The sequence below is a fragment of the Leiobunum rupestre genome, chromosome 3, assembly GCF_980474605.1.
Source record: "Leiobunum rupestre chromosome 3, qqLeiRupe1.1.hap1, whole genome shotgun sequence".
Taxonomy (NCBI): Eukaryota; Metazoa; Arthropoda; class Arachnida; order Opiliones; family Sclerosomatidae; genus Leiobunum; species Leiobunum rupestre.
In genome coordinates this window covers 69181718-69201577 of record NC_143386.1, presented here as the reverse complement: position 1 = coordinate 69201577, position 19860 = coordinate 69181718, and the positions used below count along the sequence as shown (strand labels likewise).

The 19860-nt window shown below is 40.2% G+C and overlaps 2 protein-coding genes across 3 annotated transcripts in view; both read right to left on the bottom strand.

Annotated features, from left to right (window-relative positions):
- The window catches only part of LOC149954470 (ATP-binding cassette sub-family C member 1-like), a 50784-nt gene extending 37621 nt beyond the window's left edge, over window positions 1–13163 (bottom strand). For both annotated transcript variants that reach the window (XM_090169078.1, XM_090169079.1), the window contains exons 1-4: window positions 13047–13163; window positions 9571–9745; window positions 5464–5718; window positions 4948–5151 (exon numbers count right to left, since the gene is read on the bottom strand). In XM_090169078.1, the coding sequence (XP_090025204.1) occupies window positions 4948–5151; window positions 5464–5718; window positions 9571–9745; window positions 13047–13090 (678 nt within the window). In that variant the 5' untranslated portion in view covers window positions 13091–13163. The remainder of the gene's footprint in view (window positions 1–4947; window positions 5152–5463; window positions 5719–9570; window positions 9746–13046) is intronic.
- The window catches only part of LOC149954468 (ATP-binding cassette sub-family C member 3-like), a 35155-nt gene continuing 28411 nt past the window's right edge, over window positions 13117–19860 (bottom strand). The window contains exon 8 of the mRNA XM_090169080.1: window positions 13117–13193. Within this exon, the coding sequence (XP_090025206.1) occupies window positions 13172–13193 (22 nt within the window). The 3' untranslated portion in view covers window positions 13117–13171. The remainder of the gene's footprint in view (window positions 13194–19860) is intronic.

The following is a 19860-nucleotide window of genomic DNA, read 5'->3' as shown; positions in this document are numbered from 1 at the left end:
ACGAAACTGGGGAACAGAGGAGGAGACCAGCAGGGCCACACCCCCTCCAGGGCGGCCAGAGCGATCACTACGACCGAAACGTAGATTGAGAGTTGAAGATACCGAAAGACAAGTCTCTTTGAGACCAACAACTGTGGGATAAGTTTGGATTAACAGCTGAGACAGGAAATCTAGGTGGGCCCGAACTCCACAAATATTCCACTGAAGGAAACTATAATCAAGACTCATTGGAAGGATCGGCGACGTCCATAGCGGAAGACTTAGATCGCCTACCAAACTTTCCAAGGTTAGCTAGTTGGGCATTCACGGTATCAGATATATTGCTGAAGTGTGACACAGCCACACTGGTGATCGTGGAAACCAGGCGAGGATCCTGAAGAGAGGAAGTCAGTTCAAGAAGAAAAGGCATAATAATCTCCGCCACAACAGCAGAGACCACAGCGGTACGAGAAGCAGTGGCTGGGGGTCAACGAAGACTTCAGATGAGGCATCCGAGGTGCAGATAAGAGGAGATGGGTGTAAACCCAATGACGGAAGGTAGAGTGGGAACCGGGGGAAAATCCATTACGCCAGCGGTGAAAGGAGGGGTCACAGGGGCAGCTCTGGCCGCGGCAGCATAATTTGCAGTGACTGTGATCCGAGCTTCCGAGAAAGTAATTCCTTTCTCCGCCTGGAATTTCTTAATTTCAACTTCTTTCCCAAAAATAGGACAGAGTCGAGAAAAGCTAGGGTCAGTCTCGGGATGCGTCTCACTACAACGGGAGCAGCGCCACTTGTTTTCAGGTTGACGACATCGCTTTTCAGTGTGCCCGTAGTGCCGACACTGGCGGCAACGCATAGGACGATCTTCAAAAGGTAAGACGTAAGAAAGCTCACCATAAATTTGGACCCTTTCCGGAACGTATGTGGAGAACCCAAGAAGGACTACGCTACTACTAGGACCTAGACGACGGCATTCTACGAGGGAATTGGAGCTGGCCGAGATTTCGACCTTTATTTCAGCATCGGAGTATCCAGTACCTGAATGAACACGAATGATTTTACGGCGGTGGAGAGGTTGGAGATTCGGAGCGTCGACCATTTTGACCGGAATGGAATGGAATTGTTTAATGACTCGAAGCTTGCCAGCAGCGATAGCGTTAATAGGAGTAATGGAAATCCGTCCATTCAGCAATAGGCGAATATCGGAGATATCGGCGCGATCAATATCAGGGGAGGTTATCACGTCCCTGGCCAATAGAGCCAGGGGAGTGTCAGAGTCGGAAGCGACGAAGATTAGTGGAGGAGGATTCGGGACCAATCCTACCTTAGAAGGGGGGTGGATTGGACCGGACGCGCCAGAGTCTGCGGTATGAAACCGTTTACCCATGACGACCGAAGCTGAGACCCACAGAGGGTTAGAAAAAGAGAAACCCGCAAGCGCTAAAAGAATAAATAACGGGAACACAGTGAAAATGGAATTAAAACCAACAAATACCAGTTATCTTCTTGCACCGGCCGTGACTCGATGCAGGGAATAGATAATAAGAACGGCCTAAGCCTAAAGAGAAAAACTTGCCCTAATTGGGAAGGGAAACACACAACTGCGCAAAAGGCTAAGCGAACCCGAAAAGGGGGCGAACCGAAAACACGCAGCGAAAGAAAAAGAACCGACTCGGATGAAAGTTCGAGGCGGACTCCAAAGAGTTAGTTTACTAATAGTTATGCAGTAAGAGTTAATATCCGTAAAATGTGTTTCTTTGACCGTGTTTCTTCTCCGAAATAAATATGCCGGGTACATGAACGCATCTTGTTAATGGTATAAGCAAGAACTAATTTATGTATAAGAACGATCTAGCCATGTTTTCTAGTCGTCAAGTACTAGTTGTTTTTATTTTATCGGCGGAGTTTCGTATTTGGTCTTTCGACATCGCCATCTACTGAGGAGTTATGGCCGCCTTCCACACAGGCATTCTTTACTGAACACGCGATTCTGGCAATCTGAAGATCGTGAGTTCGCGCCCGACTCCGGACGGAACGGTTTTTTACTATAGAGTTTTAAAATTAAATTTTACAAAACTGAAATTTAACTCTTCTAAATAATTCATTTTTATAATTCTCTAAAGTATATAATGTTTAACAATGGTAAATTTGTTTTATAAAATATAAATTAATAAAACTCTATAGTAAAAACTGTTCGGTCGGGAGCCGGGCACCAGCCTACGAAGTAAAAATGGCACCGATCAGTTGTTGTTATTATTATCGCAAAACTCTTTGGAATTTCACTTTTGAGAATTATCTCAACATTACATATATCACCTTTTATAAAAAGAAACGATACAGCCGGAGTTAACAGAATAAAGGATCTACGGATCCCTCCATGTTAAATCTTGTTAAATAGTTTCACAGTGGCTCGGCAGATGGCGGTCTGTACTTAAAATTAAAAAAAGGGATGGAGCTACAACGTACATGAGTGCAGCAGGCTTCAAAGCTACAGTAGATCGTTCTTATACATAAATCAGTTCTTGGTATTAGCTACAATAGGGATATGTGGGATCGCGTGGAATGAATGGCTTGCCACCACCCTCCTACGCATTGTAACTCTGCCACCTGATTTAAGCGCAATAAAAGTCGCTAGGTGACTTGAGTCTAAGATGCATTTCTAAGAGCCCAAATTTTGAAAAAATAATAAATATTCCGTCACAAATAAAATGTACATTTTTATATAAAGGAAATAATGGAGAGTGACGCAGCACCAAAAGGTTGTAGCTGCGACCCCTAGCGTTAAATTACTTTCCCCGAATGGTTTTCGTTGGTGTCATTTGGCAGATGTTAGCGAATTTAGAACGTGGAAAAACATTAACAGTTATAAGTTATTTCAAAGAATAGTTTAAGGGTTGGAAAAAGCCATTTTGGAGCATGTTAACACGCGATTTATTCCGAGAGACGCATGTGGATAACTATATTTTTTTCAAAGTTTATTAGTTAACCTTACAATTAGTCCCTTTAATTATTTTTAAGCCTACCTTCGCAACCTTTGGAGAAAATTGGGATTTAAAATTTGGAGAATATTATCGAAATGGTAGGCTAAAATCGCCATATTTGGCTATAAAATGTATAATCCGGCAATGAAAGGAATGTTTAATAAATTGGGTAAAGCTTATTTACAGATGGAAATTAAAAGTAAATAGAGTTCTCTTTTTTAGAGTAACTTTTTTGGAAAAAGGTTTCAATATGTTTTAACTTAATTAATCTTTTTAATGAATTACTTTTCCTAAAAAAAGAGCGGAAATAAAATAATTTAATTTAGTTTTATAATTTTAAATGTTAAAATTTTATCTTCATCGATAAATATTGGTTTTCGTTCGAAAGGTTTTAAATCAAGTGTCGACTCGACGTGATGTCACTCTTTTTTCAATGGATGTCGCTAGCGTGGAGATCAAAACTTTTAAAAGGCGTTACTTATAAGTACCCCTCGCATTCATTCGATCGTTTGTAAATTGGTCAATAACATAAATAAAATTATTTCTAAATATTCGATTTTACATTTGATAAACATATAATTTAGGTTAAAGTTAATTAAATTAAGTATTGGAAATTAATCTAAAATAGCTCTCTTACGACGTTATGATTTGGCTACTTTGAATTTTAACTTCCTTTGCCACTAATAGATGGCACCACACTCTTCAATAAAAACGCATATAAAAAAATCGGCTAGATTCATGGCCATCTTTAATAACTGAGGCATTTTCATAATACAGGTGGCCACGATGGGGTCGAGAGTTTCTATTATTCACGGTTTTTTAACTGGTATCAGTATTTTGGAGGTGCTAACCAATTCTTTAAATTATGTACACCGATTAGCAAAAGTAAATGAACCGAAGTCATCAGACTTCTATGCTCCCCATGTTGGAGGCGTTTTCCTAATGAAGTTACATTTTGACCTCGAATTTGAAATTTTGCCCGCTCCTAGATTGGAAAAAAATGTTTTTGATTTTATGAAACCATTTTTTATACATAGAAATACCTATACCCACAATTCCCAAGTGCAATTTATCGAGCCAAAATACGGGGAAGGATATTAGCTTTTATTTCACTCGAAGTTATCATCATTTTCGTAAGGAAAACGCCCTCCGATTCTCAGAGCTATTTCGATAACTTCGGTTCATTTACTTCTGCGATTACACAATGCTAATGCTGTAGTCAGTTACGTCATCACTTTAGAACAATCAAAAGCTACAAGTTTGTACACCTATTGCGGGGTGTTATCAGCCTCTCGGTATTTATCTGATACTTAATTTTTTATGTGTTCTAGCGATGACCATACGTTTATGCGATTACTGATAAAAATTTAATAGGATAAAGTTAAAATTGTTCCTTATATAAAAATGTATGCAAATTAGTTTTATCAAGTGGTAACACTAATTTGCGCAATGGTAGGACTATTCTGCTACAAATATTTCTAGCTAAATTTTCGCTTGGAATTTATTCATTTTTAAATTTTAAATCCCAAATTTCTCCAACGGTTGCAAAGGGAAACAAAAAAAATTAATAAAGGGACTAATTGTAACGTTTACTTATAAACTTTGAAAAAAAGTATAGTTATCTACACGCGTCTCTCTGAATAAATCGCGGGTTAACATGTTCCAAAATGTCTTTTTCCAACCCTTAAACTAGTGGTAACTATTGTTTGAAATAACTTATAACTGTATATTGTTTTCCACTTTTCGAATTAGCTAAAATTTATCGAATAACACCAATGAAAACTCTGTGTCCTTTCAAGTAAAGTAACTGTACCGCTAGAGGTCGCAGCTACAAACTTCTGGTGCTGCGTCACTCTCCATTATTTCCTTAATATAAAAATGTACATATTATTTGTGACGAACCATTTTTAATTCTTTGCCAAAATTTGGGCTCTTTGTAACACTGTGAGATGGTGCTTTAGGTATTATGTCCAAATCTACTTACCAAGTAGGGAGTTATAAGAATAACGCGTACACTTATAGCTTCTAAAATGGCTTTTTTCTTCATTAGGATCACTTCTTGATCCCTGAGCTCATCAACTTTTGCCTGAAACGACTTCTCCCAAGCGTACATCTTCAGAACACGAGCTCCGTTCAAAATCTCGCTCATCAGTTTTATTCGTTTGTCTTTGCAATTTATTACATGGCGCTAAATATAGAATAACAAAGATTATTAGTAACTTTATTTATAACGTTCTTTTCTAAGCCGTTCTAATAATTTCCTTATATCATATCTGCTTATTTTTAGCTTTAATAACTGCTTATTTTTTGCTCTCAATTCTCTCACAATAGCTCACTCATAGTTTTAACTCGTCTTACGAAGGTATCACAATTCGTTATACATAAAATAATTGCATACATTTGGCCATTAAAACAAATTAATTGGTAAACTTTGGAAGTTTAACAGCAATTTCAACCGCTGATCTGAGTATTGTAGTGAAATTCAAGCACATTTGATTACCTGGTATTCTTTGGAAGTATTCGCTAGTAGTTGAAGGATTGGCACAGATAACATGACACTAATGATCCCAACTAACGCTGATACTCCCAATAACGACCACATAAGGTAGGTTGCGATTACAATTGTAACGGGAAAACAGATTATTAGATGGTAAGAAACAGCCACAAACCGAAATCGTCCTGAGTCGACTGACATGCAGTTTAGTATAGTACCACTGGCAAAATCATTTCGACTTTTATGAGACAGTCGCAGACACTATAAATAAAAAAATTATAATAACATTTCAATAGCACTCCATTTTATTTAAATTGAATTGAATTATACCAACGTAATTGAAACTATCCCGAAATCTAGTAATTACTTTCCGTATAAAAAAACCTGAATTTGCTGCAGGCGTAGAGGAATTATAAGTCAAGCGGGACGCTTTGCCGATTTCTCAAAATTCGCGTTGATAAACATCGCAAGCAAATGAAGTTTTAACTTAAGAAGTTTTTTGTTGCTTAGTTCAATTGACTAGAGTCATTTATGAAACAACTAAAAATCGTTTTCCGACTCGTAAGAGCTAAAACAACATGGTTTTAACAATGAAGTTGAAATACCGCTAATGCGCCAGGCCAAATTATATTCCATGAAAATAGCAAAGCATAAGATAAAGTGGAAAAGTGTGGAAGAAGCGTAATCGAAATCCACTTGAAGTTTCTGGTTTGCGTTTAGGCCAATCGTTTCCCCGGAAAATCGCCCATGAAATCGATGCGTAAGAAAACGTATCTATCAAAACGCCAGTTGGTTGGTAGAGACTAAAATTTCAAAGCTGTTGGAAACCTTTTCCACGTTGAACGCAGTTGGGTTGGTGTAGTGACTGTTAGTCCGACGTCGTTGAGGAGTTGCCTTAACCAAATCGCTTCCTGCGCTGCATGAGATGCTGCAATACACTCGGCCTCTGTCGATGATTAAGCGACTGTCGATTGTTTTGCACTCGACCAAGATTATGTCCCTTGTGGATTTTCAGTCTTGATGGTCACCAGCGCAGTCTGCATCAAAGTAAGCGACTACCTCTGGTTTCTGAGTAGCTTTTAATTAGATAAGAACATCAATCATGTTTTTAAGGTAATGCATATCGCGTTTTACGGCCGTTAAGTCCTTTACTCTTGGCGCTGCTACTCTTCTGCATAGACATTCGATGCTTGCAGCTATATCGGGTCTGGATATGGTAGCTATGTGAAGTAGTGATCCGATGGCTTTACGGTAATGATTGTTGTTCGGTAGAACATATTCCTCCCTAAGTGATTTCAAGTAACCGAGTTCCATTGGAGTTTAAGCTGGTCTTGCTTCTTTCATGAACTTCCAGTATGAAATTTATCAAAACCACCGTTTGATGATCGTTCGATTTGGATGCCGAGAAAATATGAAACATCACCGACGTCTTTCAATTCGAAATGGTGGTTAAGTCTTCTGTAGATATTATTGATGGTGGTCTCGTTTTGGTTATTACCAGCATGTCATCTACTTAAAGCTAGATATAAGTCCAAGTTTCGTCCTTCTCCAGTTTACTGTAGGGTCCAGGATCTGCTTTACTTCGAGTGAATCCTTCGGCTAGTAGTATCTGGTTAACTTTGATGTCCCATGCCCTTGCGGATTGCTTCAGTCCATAAAGGCTTCGTGCTTTGTATTTGCTGATTTCCCCATGTTGGTCGTGCTTCAATTCAGTGGCGTAGCCAGGGCGGTGTTTGGGGGTGGTCCGCCCATGGTGTCACCCGTTTGGGCGTGATTGGGGGCGACACTCGACTGTGAAAAAAACTTACACAAACTAGAGGCTAATAACTAGCATACCATGATATCAGCCCCAGATGTCACCCATGCTAGCTACGTCACTGCTTCATTTTAAAAATCCAATGACAGCCAATAGCGTTTCTATTCGGTGGGAAATCTGTCAATTCCCAAGTTCCTCTGTCAAGTAAAGACGTAACTTCTTCATTTCTGACAACAATCCATTTCTTTTTTTCTCTAGAATGTAAATCTTCTAATTGCGCCCATGAACTATGTTGTCGAGGATATTCGACTGTGGCCTTGTTAGTCAATTTTGGTGGTGGGACGCCTTGGTTTTCTCTTTCAGACCGCCTGGGAACTAATTTTTCTATCTCCACTTCTTCGATTGACGTCGTCTCTAGAGTGATTAGGCTGTCTGTCGACTCAAATTGATCCTCCCCTTCTGGCTTTGATGATTCGCTGTCTTTGTGGACTTCATCGCCATTTCCTTCATCGAACGTTACGGACCGACTGAAATTAACTAGGTCAGTTTTGCAATTCAAAATCCTATAGCCGTTCGTTGCTAGCCTCTATCTGACTAGGAGTCCTTCTACGGCCTTGTAATCCCACTTCACTCGTTTATCCTAGTGAATGTAAGAATAGACCTTCCTTCCAAATACTCGGATGTCTCCAATACGAGGCTTTGACCCAGTTCACAGTTGATAAGGCATTTTCTCTATGGCTTTACTGGGCAGGCCGTTTTGGATGTAATTAGATGTCATGACTGCTTCACCCCAGTAGCGATTCTCCATCTTTGCGTCCAGCAGCATGCACTTCGCCATATCTGCCAGAATACGGTTTTTGCACTCTGCGACCCCCTTTTTTTTAGGATGATATGGTATTGTTAGGTGATTATCAATGCCAAGTCCCTTTAGTTAGTCTTCTACAGCATGATTGATGTACTCTATACCATTATTGGATCGAATCTTTTTCGGGCGTCTCTCGAACATTTTGCTCGTGACTGCTTTTGATGCCTGGACAACTTTAATGACTGCGTCCTTTGTTTTCACCAGGTAGGTTTGGGTAAACTTTGAATGATCATCGATAAACGTTACCATATAGCGATTTCCACTCGGTGTAGGTGTTGGCATAAGACCACATACATCAGTGTGGATTATATCCAAAGGCCGTTTGCTCTTCAGTGTTGAAGCCTGGTATGGTTTCGCTGCCATCTTGCCTTTGAGACAACGCTCGCCAATTATTTTCCGCTTGCAGCCGGATAGCTTGATACCATCGGCGAGGTCTTTCGAGGAAAGTGTCTTGACGACGTCTACGTCCCTATGTCCAAATCGTCTGTGCCAAAATTCAAGGCAGTCTTTGGAATGGGCGTTGTTGGCAGCATTAGCAATCTGTTTGGTTTTTCTTAGCCATAGCCACAATTTAACGATCTTCCATGATCTTGAAATCATCGTTCTCGAATACGACTCTGTGTCCGATCTTCAGTCTTCGTTAGACGGTGTACTGATAGTAAGCTCCCTCACAATTTCGGTACGTAGATCCACCTCTGGCCTCACTTCAAGGGATGTAACCCGATTTTTGAATGACTCTGGTAAACTGCAGAGAATCATAGCACCAACGTTTGAATCCTTCATAGTTTCACCGATTCCTCCAACTTCTCCACTATCTCCAGCACAGACGTAATCAACTGGATTCTTCTTAATAAGAAAAGCTAACTGGTAAGGTTGGGCTGCTCGTGTAGCTTTTAAAGCGATGTACACATTGATCTGGTGGTGCTTTGATTCACGATATGTACCAACTGATCGTCTTGTAAAGATAACAGCTGATTGAGCCTGCTTGTCTTTATCGTCCCAGTGCTCAGGAATGTTTGCTGTCGTTTTATCGTTATCCACAACTTCCCATAGGTGGCCCCTGGTAAGCAACATCTTCATTTTGAACTTCCATATATGATAGTTAGAGTGGTCGAGCCGGGTGATCAGGAACTTGGAGTCGCTTGAAGCCAACTTTGTTCGTTTGAAACGAGTTACTGATCCTTTTTAAGCAAATTTTGAACTCCACTATTAAAAGACGCTGTTATACGTAACTGAGCCCATAACCTGATAGAATCTTAAACTTAATCATAGCTGTTGATAGATGAAGACGAGCGATATAAATACGTGAATAGTTAATTTAGATCGAATGACGGTGAATGGGTAACTTAAATTGTTAAAACAAACTATATAAAGTGTAATATTAAAAAAAAAACAAGCAAACAATTTATTCTTTACAAACAACTGAAGGTCATCGTCTCAGTGGGTTAGTAGAGTAGACGTAAAATGAGGAGGTACGCATCGTATTACTTACCTTTTTATATAAAGAACTGACAGTTGAAGATCGTAATGCGGATGATAATGTAAGAGCAAGTTTATATCTATATTCGGAGATGATATTTCTTATAACAGATATAATAGTTAGAAGAATGACGAATAGTATCCCATGCCACATCGGCGAATCAGATGAGGCGAATTCAATGAGCCACCTAGAACGTAAAACAGACTTATCATTTTCTTAACATTTGTTATTAAAATATGTTCATCAATATGTCTACGCCACCCATTTAAAAAATACCACAACCAGTAAAATTGTACCATGGTAGTTAGGGTCAGAATATTTATCTTGTTCTTTGTTACGGCAAAGAAAAACATTTGCATTATCTCGATATTCATCATCCATTGTAGTTTTAATATTATTTCATTCCATTACATTTTTCGAAATGGTTTTTAAATAACTATTGAATACAGAAATGAGAGTGACAGAAAATATTCCACTTAAATTATCGGTAGTTTACTATAGATATACAGGGTGTTTCAGAGAAGTCTGCCACAAATTTGCAGGCGTGTTCTTTGGGTAACAAGGAGTGAAAAAGGTCCTGCGAAACGTGTTCCTAAATTGAACTGTATCCGAGTAATTCGCAGTCAAAAATCGGCCTCAAAAACATCGAAAAACGCGCAAATGTGCAGTTTCTATTATTCCTTGGACCCAATTGTTTCCTTTTACTAAGCATTGGTTTCTTATCTTTATCGATAAAAAACAAAACTTGTATCAAAAGTGCGTTATTAAAATGAAAGAAGTAAGCTAAGTGTAGAAATACGTTTTAACAATAACGAAGGGTTTCTAAGTGGATACGCCTATTAAAAAAACGTAATTATTGAAATTCATTATTTTTTCTTCTAATAAAATAAGTTAGTACGAATTAACGTAACTAGCTTATCTCCGTGGGTTTTTTTTCGAATGGTAGTACACTTAATGTAGATGGCCTGCGTAATTAATGGTCTCGTTAATCAGTCACCCACAAAAAATGTTTTTAGTCTAAAGGTGTAGTTTAGAACACATGTTCTGATAGTTGTTTGAACGAGTAAGAGGCTCAAATTTGCAAAAAAAACTGAGGGGCTTCAATAATTAAATTCAAATTTCGCATCTTAAACCTGCTACGCTATGGCGTACTTCAGGGATGCAGAGTATGCCGATATGCATCTCAAGGAAATGCGATGGAAGCGAAGCGTTTGTACCAGGAGCACTTTCCTCGAAGACAAACACCCTAAAGGTTTATATATACCAGTACAGTAAGAAAATACAGAACATCTTCCAAATCGACAAACGTTCACGGCGGTTGACAGACGCTTAAGATAAAATGGATAGGTCGAGGCGGAACTGTTGCATGGCCATTGGCCAGCCAGATCTCCAGATTTGAACCAATGATATCTTTGGGGCCATATCAAGGACTTGCTATACCAGAGTGAATTTTGAGACGTTGAAGACCTACGTCAACGCATAATTGACACCTGCGACACAATCCGAAACACCCCAAAAATCTTTTGTCGTGTTCGAGAATCTTTCCCAAGACGCGTCCAATCGGGCCATTTCGAACAGCTTTTGTAAATACAATGATCAATGTAATGTTGTTAGGTAACAGAACATGTTACTTCTGAGAAACCATAAAACAAAGAAATGAATGTGTCTATTGTTAATTTAAGTCATATTGTCATTACTTTAAATCGAAACGATAGCATATTTCCAGATGCGAACGATTTATAAATTTTTGGTTCCAGAAATTTTCATTCACCTATCTCATAAGACGTTTTTACTTCTTCTTACTCAAAGAACACGAATTTTTACCCATACCCAACTCTTAGTTCTGTGGACACATTGGAAAATTGGTACATAACTTTACTTTACATTGCTGTAAGTTTTCCTCAAAATAGCTCAGAATTTTCGCAAACCCTTTTCAATTAAGTTCAGATTTTAATTACCTTTTTTCTTAAATGTTAAAACTTGATATTAGCTGGCAAATTAAAATAAATTGTACTAACTAAAATTCCATCTTTCAGTTCAATGCAATTTATAATGAAATTGTTACATGGTGATTGAAAATTTAACAAATTACTATTATTTATGTACTTTTGACTTTGGAATATACCGGGTGTTTTTATTTGCTCGAAACAGTGATTTATTTGTTCAAAAACTATGTTTTCTAGAAAGTTGAAATTTGTACTGTACATTATACGTGCCGAGGGACACTTTCTACCAAAATTGCATCTAAATCGAAAAATATTTTCACGTCTTTTGAAAATTAAAATTTTAACCGCTAGGTGCTATAAGAAAATTGTCAATGAGAAAATTGTAGAGCGTCACCGAAAACGTACAATTAGCGTTGGCGCGAAAAAAATAGACGTATTTTTCACTGAAAAAATACGACTTGAAAAAGTGACAAGTTGGGCAAGCTATAATAATGTACAGAACAACTTTCAACTTTCTAGGAAACACAGTTTTCGAGAAAAAAAACACCCTTGAAGAAACGCCATGCCGTTATAACATTTGAAGTAACATAATAAATTGCTTTGAAATGCTGGAACATACAGTGCGGAAAAGATAAGACCAACACTTAATTTTACTAGAAATCTCAAAATTGTGTATCTCAAAACTGGCGACGGAATAAATCGGTATACGAAACTACAGACATATGTAACTGGGTGTAAAATTAGAAATAAGCAAAACGCCTTTTGAGTTCACTAATACTCATTAAGTATCATCTAATTGGATAAAGAGTAATTAGAGATAAGACGAAAGTATCAATAAGGGGACAACACTTTATACTTACAAAATTTGTGTGGCTCGGAACGTAGGCTTTATGAAAATAAACAACCTTCGGTTAGAATAAATATCAGCGTAAATTATCGATGCGTCTACCATCTTCGTGTCGGTGCGGTTCAAAATTTGTGTAGGCACTCTTTAATACGACTTTATTTTTCTTTGCTTACAGTTTGAAGCATTCGAGGAGCTTTTCTGGTCACGGTGGTTCGAATTCTGTCCTTCAAGTCATCAAAATGTATCAGTTCCATCTCTTAAACCACGCCCTTCACATAGCTCCGTAGGAAAAAATCGAGTGCGGTAAGATCAGCAGACCTTGGCAGCTACGGAATTGGTCGGCCACTACCGATCCAGCGCTTAGGATATTGATGGTTCCGAGTCACACAAATTTTGTAACGATAAAGTTTTGCCCCCTTATTGATACTTATTGTCTTATCTCTGATTACTCATTTTCCAATTAGATGATACTTAATAAGTATTAGTGAAATCAAAATGCGTCTTGCGTATTTCTAATTTTACACCCAGTTACATGTCTGTAGTTTCGTATACCGATTTATTCCATCGCCAGTTTTGAGATACACACTTTTGAGATATTAGTAAAATTAAGTGTTGGTCTGATCTTTTCCATCCTGTATAATGTTAGTAATTTTATATAATAAAATATCATGCAATTTAATAAAACAAAAACCTACTGGATAATTAATGGTAAGATCAAAGTAAGAATATCAGCACCCATTTGAACCAAAGCTGTAAATAGCAAGGATGGCCCAAACGCCTTCAATAGAGCTCTTTCTATATTGAAAATTGATGTTTTTTTTTATTCTTCTCTTTCATCTGCACTGTTAATATAAAAAAACATTATTAGTCAAGCGTTGCTCTTCCATGTAAGCTTCTACTCTATTAAGCACGATGAGATTTTAAATCAGTTGTTGGTGTTGGGGTACTTATGTTTAGTTGTGTCAGGGTTAGCCCCAAACCTTCTACGATGTTTCAATTCCCCTATCCAGCTGTGGAAAAGGCCTCCTTCGGTTTGCAATTGCAGGTTTTAAAATAAATTATTACGTTTCAATGTATATATCATATGCATTTGACTGTGACCATATTAAACGCGTTATCAAAATTTGGTTATTCTATTATTATTATTAGTAAGAGTTGGGGTGGTTTGGTTAGACCCAGCCTAGCACTTCGACCAGAGGTCCATTGTGCAGCCCCAGCCAATTAAACATGGAAAAGCCCCGTCAGTGAAACGAAGCTCAAGATTTGCTCCACCGGGATGTTGGAAAGATCGCTCGTTTCCAGCCTATGCATACCAAGATACTCAAACCTTTGAGCCGCATAAGATTCACATACACAAAAGACACGAGAGGAAGTTTCCTCCTCTGCAAGGCATGACCTGCACATAGGACTCTCGCTGATACCAATAAGATGCAGATGTCTATTAAGCTGGCAGTGACCTACAAGTAGGCCCGTACCACCCTTATACTACTCTTAGAGGGCGAGAGCAACTCAGTTGCTCTTTTCTTAGAAGGCCCAGGAATAAACTCCGTGGCCTGCCTCTGACCATCCGTCTCAAGCCAAAGCCTGACCTGCCTCTCAGCTATAGCGCTATGCACATGGCTGCGAACCAGGCCATTGGGTATTGGAATTGCAGGCTCAGCACCTAAGAACCTAGCCTCCGCACCCTCATTGGCGAAAGTGTCGGCCATCTCATAACCTTGGTGCCACTTATGACCAGGCACCGAATATGCTTGAGCCCTATTTAGGGTGCCCAGTTCCGTAAGGATATCCCAAGGGGCTAACCACTCTTAGAAAATCTGTACACCAGATTACGCTTAGATTAGCACTGCCAAAGGCAGGGACTTCAAAAATTACGCGTATTCCCATTAGTACAGTCAAAGGTACGGATCTGTACACCGATTACGCAGAGTGATCAGCCCCTCGGGATATCCAGACAGATAAAAACGAGCTTAGAAGTAATACTTAACTGATTAAGAGCCGTAAGGGCAGCCTGACTGTCCGTGAAAATCTGAATAGTCCCGATACTTCTTCTTAAGACAGAAGTCTACACAGAAGCAGATGGCTGAAATCTCAGCCTGAAAAGCCGTAGCAAAAATGCCAAGACTCTCAGAGAACCCAAACTTCTTAGTCTGAAAATAAACTCCATCTCCCACCCCTGAGTGAGTCTTGGAGCCATCCGTGAACCAAAACATTTCTCCCTTGGTTCCAAAGACTGTGTCACCAGACCAGTCTAGACGACTTGGAAAGTAGACACTAAACTGATTTTCAAAGTGTAACTTTTCAGCCGTGTTGTCAGAACCCATCAATAAGATCGGTAAGTGACCAGAATATTGCCAAAACAATTTGGTGTGGCTGCACTCGCAATTACCAGACCTCCACCAACCATTATGTAGAAACCGATAGGCACTCATAATTTGAAACTCCTCTATATAAAGATGAAGTGGTAGAATATTCAGGAGCACCTCCAGAGAAAAGCAGGGGGCTGTTCTCATAGCTCCTGTAATGCTGACACAGGCCAGCCTTTGCACAGTGCGTAGTTCACCCTGAAATGACTTAAGCACTACCCTCAGCCAACAAACCACTTCTGTTTACTTTAGCATAGGTCTGATTATCATTGTATAGATCCAATACAAAACCTTTGGGCTGAAACCCCAAGACTTGCTTATGCTACCCCTTACTCTCCAGAATAACATTTTTGCTTTCCATATACTGAGATCAAGATGTGGCTTCCATGTTAGTTTACTGTCGAGAATAACACCGAGGTATTTTACGTCAGTTAATTTGACCAAAATGGTCCCAAAGAAAGAACTATCATTGAACAATTCCTGCACCTTCCTTCGAATGAAAAGAATCAGACTCGTCTTGTCGGGATTGACGGTGAGGCCAACATCCCTACACCAACATTCCACGGAGATGAGAGCTTTTCTCATTATAGCCGAAATGGTTCTTGGGAACTTCCCAGTAATGATCATTGAGACATCGTCAGCGTAACCAAAGCCGCGACAGCCATCCCTATTTAGCCTCACCAAAAGTTCGTCCAAAACGTTTAGCAGCCTTAATAATGACGGCCTTAGAGACTTTATCAAACGCCCCCTCGATGTCCAGAAAAACAGATAACGCTATGTCTTTTAAACTCAATTGCACGTTCAAGGCAATTAATTAGGCAGTAGATTTGCCCATTTGATAGCAATACTGAGCATCAGAGAGGGGTGTAAAACTAAGAGCCTACTCTCTACTGTATATATGCATTTGACTGTGTCCATATTATACGCGTTATCATAATTAAGTTATTCTAAGTTCCATAGAAATGGTAGTCAGATGTTGCGCAATTGATTTATTTCCATTTAGGTGTTGCACAATAATCTGATTGCAACAGCCATTAGATTATACGATAAATATACCAAGGAATAGGCATGGCGTCCAGGGGATGAAATACTTTTTTTCTATTTTTACACTCTTTTTAATTTGGTATTTCAATTGGATGGGTAAATCGTATTAAACAGTGTTACGCTAACTGATCGGCACGCAGGGCCGGCTCAAGAAACATTTTTCACCCAGGAAAGGGAGATTTTTGGTGCCCTCTTACTTTGAAACTAAATTAAACTACCCCCCCCCCGTAAAAAACATTATGTCTATGTTATAAATTTGCCGTTTTCATAACAATAAATAATCAATTTGATCACTTTTTAAATACTTTGCGCAAACATATTTAATAACTTTTTTATGGTACATGGTCATTTGTAATGGAGCTTGAAACACTACGTAAGGTGGCAAGACTAGTAAACCGTAAGTACATTAATTATAATGTCCATACTGAATAGTATCACGGTAAATATATGTGAAATAAAAGAATTAAGTTTCCAAAGAACCCTTGAGTTAAAATTTTTAACTCAAGGGTTATTCTTAGTAAACTTAATTCTTTTATTCGTTACATTAATTGCCTTAACAACTTAATTAAAATCCTATTTTCGGGATTTTTCAAGGCCTACACTTATGACCATTTTAAAAGCTATCGCCTGCTTTTCTACTTCAACGACTTCTCTTCATTTCCTTTTTTTTTATAAAAAGAACCAGAATGCTTCTTTTTCTCGGACATCTTAATTCTATTCAACGTGACTCTAATTAATATCTATCTAAAAAAAATATTTAGCCAAAACTAATAAATGCCTTTCTGCGCGTGCGCGTAAAATGGAAGAGACTAACTGTAACCACAGACACACGAGAGATGAAATAGTACCGATAGACTGCTTTGGAACTAGCCATCGAAAACGATTAAAATCATTTAAGACCATTGAATGCAGGTTCACAAGAACCTAAAAAAACAAATAGAAGATGGCCTGCTGGTTTATTTATCATAAAGCTGGATAAACGACCACGAAATAGCAAGCAAGAACAATGGGGCACCAACCCACCGGCTGCTGTCGACTCCGGGCTAGCGGCCAAGACTGCCAAAGCTCTCCGCGCCGCCCAGGTGCATACCTCTGTTACGTCAGCTCAGATTAAGGGCCGCCTCGTCGACTTGGGTCTTCATCCCATTTCTGTCCTGACTGAAACTCAAGCTGATCTCGGGAACTATTCTTCGTTCATCGTCTCCCTTCCTGCGCAAGAAGCTCCCCTTGCTATTGCGCGAGAATCACCGTGGATTTCTATCGTTCCCCTGCTCAACAACATCGATCATCCTGTGCGACAGAGCAGCGGGATACTCCACCACCGACGGAATGACTAGATAGAACACGGCTCTCTTCTGTATACCAACATCGACTCGCTTAAGACGAAGCACTACGCACTCTGTGCCTTTATTGATACACATCGTCCTCTCTTCATGGCGCTCACCGAAATCAAACTAGATGCTACCATGTCGTATTTGGAGCTTTTTGGTCCTGACTTCGAGGTCTACCGAAAAGACAGGAAGTTACACGGAGGTGGTATTTGCCTGGCCATCCACAAGGACCTCAAGTCCTACCCATTGGACCTAAAGACTGAAGTATCTGCTACATTTATCGGCCACCGTCCGCCACCCTCACGTACATTAAGAGACTTAATTCCCTACTTGGATGTCTTGCCGGGGGGAAGTCTAATCTCATCAACACCGGCGACTCTAACTTTCCCAGTATTGACTGGGTTATGCAGACAAGTTCCTCGTCAGTGGCAACGAGCTTTCTACATACTCTCCTGGCCTCTCACCTCAGCCAACGTGTCACTGAGCCCCTCAGGGTACGTGATTCAGCTGCCAACATCCTTGACCTGGTTCTGGTTTCCGATGACAACATTCTTGAACCTGTCTCCCATCATCCGGGCATCAGTGACCATGATTTTCTCCTGCTCAATATTCGTGGGGTCTTCCCCTACCCAGGAATCCTCCTAGATCGTTTCCTGACTTCAACAAGGCCGACTTCGCGTCTATGGCATGCTTGCTCTCTGATATCCACCTCTCCGATGCCATTTCTATTGCAGCGCTTTCACCTCGGCCGTCAGGCAAGTGCTGACGGATCATGTTCCCAGAAAGCATCTATCCTCCAGGCATAATCTCCCATGAGTAGGCTCTTCCCTCAGACGTCTGATGCGCATCACAAAGCGTAGGTACAACCGTTCCCGGAAGTACCCTTCTGCTGCCAATGTACAAACCTTTAGTCGGCATCGTGCTATTGTCAAATTTGCACTCCGAGCTGCGCGCACCCATCATGTTGACAAAGTTGCGTCGGATATCACAACCCACTGGAAAAAGTTCTAGTCTCCAAGAAGGCGAAGTCAGCGGGAGTTCCCGATCTGTCCAGTTCACCACAGCACTAGACAAAGCTAATCTCCTGGCGTCTACCTTCCGACGTACTTTTCCGGCGTATGATGTGGCCGTAGTTCCGCTCTTGCACATCATCTTCCCAGTCAAAGAAATACACCAGCTGTTGACTTAAGTCAAACCGCATAAAGCCCCTGGCCCTGACGGCATCCAGTCAATAGTATTGAGCCAGTGCGCCGATGCATTAGCGGCTCCGCTTACGACCATCTTCCAGCTGTCTTATGACGCTGGTGCTATTCCGTGTGATTGGAGTCGGACTAACGTCACGCTGATACACAAGGGTGGAGATAAATCCGATCCTACTGAGTACCACCCAATTGCTCTCCTGTCCCAAGTTCTGAAAGCCGATGAGCTTGTCAGTGTGTCTGTCACTTCTACGCATTTCATCCAGCACAATCGGCTGAACCTGTTCCAGCACGGCTTCAGAAGTGACTTCAGCACCGAAACCCAGCTCCTATGCTGCGTCAACGATTGAACCTCTGACGTTGAGCAAGCTGGCCGTGTCCTTGAATTCCGCAAAGCATTTGATTCGGTCCTCCACGAGCTTTTCAAGGCCAAGCTCCACTCTTATGGGGTCCGGGGTCGCACGCTAAAATGGCTCTCTGTTTACCTTGAAAATAGGGATTTTTCGGTTGTTCTGCCCGGTGCCACTTCCGATTGGCTCCAAGCATCGTCTGGGGTCCCACAGGGCTCGGTCCAGGGACCTCTCCTCTTCGTCATCAACATTAATGACATTGGAGACAACGTCGTCTCTAAGATGTGCTATCCACTGCAATTTTATGGTTTATTTACTATTGTTAGTAAATAATAGCGAAAAAACGTTCATCGACGATGGTAGACATTTTTGTTGGGAAAACGATTTGTATTTCTAATTAGCTAAAAGTTTTTTCAATTATATTATGCTTTCATTAAAATTTTTATAAACAAATCCAATTGTTGGTAAACCAAAAAGGCGCGCACCTCAATTTCGGCACCCCGGGCAGTTGCCCGGGTCGCCCGGCCCTTCAGCCACCCCTGTCGGCATGAAGGTTTTGGCTTATATGTTGGCCAACAGTTGGCCTGTAGTCGGAGTATTTGGCTGACCCTGGGCCAACCAATAATTGGAAAACAAATTTTGTCTATACCATAGAGATTTTCCATCTCATGTGGGTTCGACAGATTTTGCCTACTACATTTTTGGGTTTTGGCCGACGGTGACGTCCTGATGACTTGACGGATGCGGAGTCATGTTTGCGCAGCTCTTCGCTGCTGAAGAAAGGAGCGGTCGACGTACTCACGGCTGCTTTGTATCTAGTAGTTTTATCGGCACTTTGTCGTATCGTTCTTCGCGTCGGCAGCCATGATTGTTTTCGGCGCCATGCGCACACGCTTAGCCTAGTTTGATAACAGAATTCGGATATTTATTTTGATTGTTTTACCGTTTCTGTCGTATTGTGGTTACGTTGTTGATTTCATCAATGTACAATCCAGTTTCAACTTTCAAACATCAAATGCAAATTAAGCCTTTCATAATATAAAACGGATGAAAGTGACTGTGAGAGGCAAATATATAGAAGGAAAAGGGCATATTAAGATGATGTCGTAAAACTACTAGCAAACGATTTGGCAAATTCATCAAGTTCTTTTGTAATTAAATCTAAAGCCCTATTTGCTTCTACATTTAAAGATGTTACTATAGGTGTACCAATAATTAA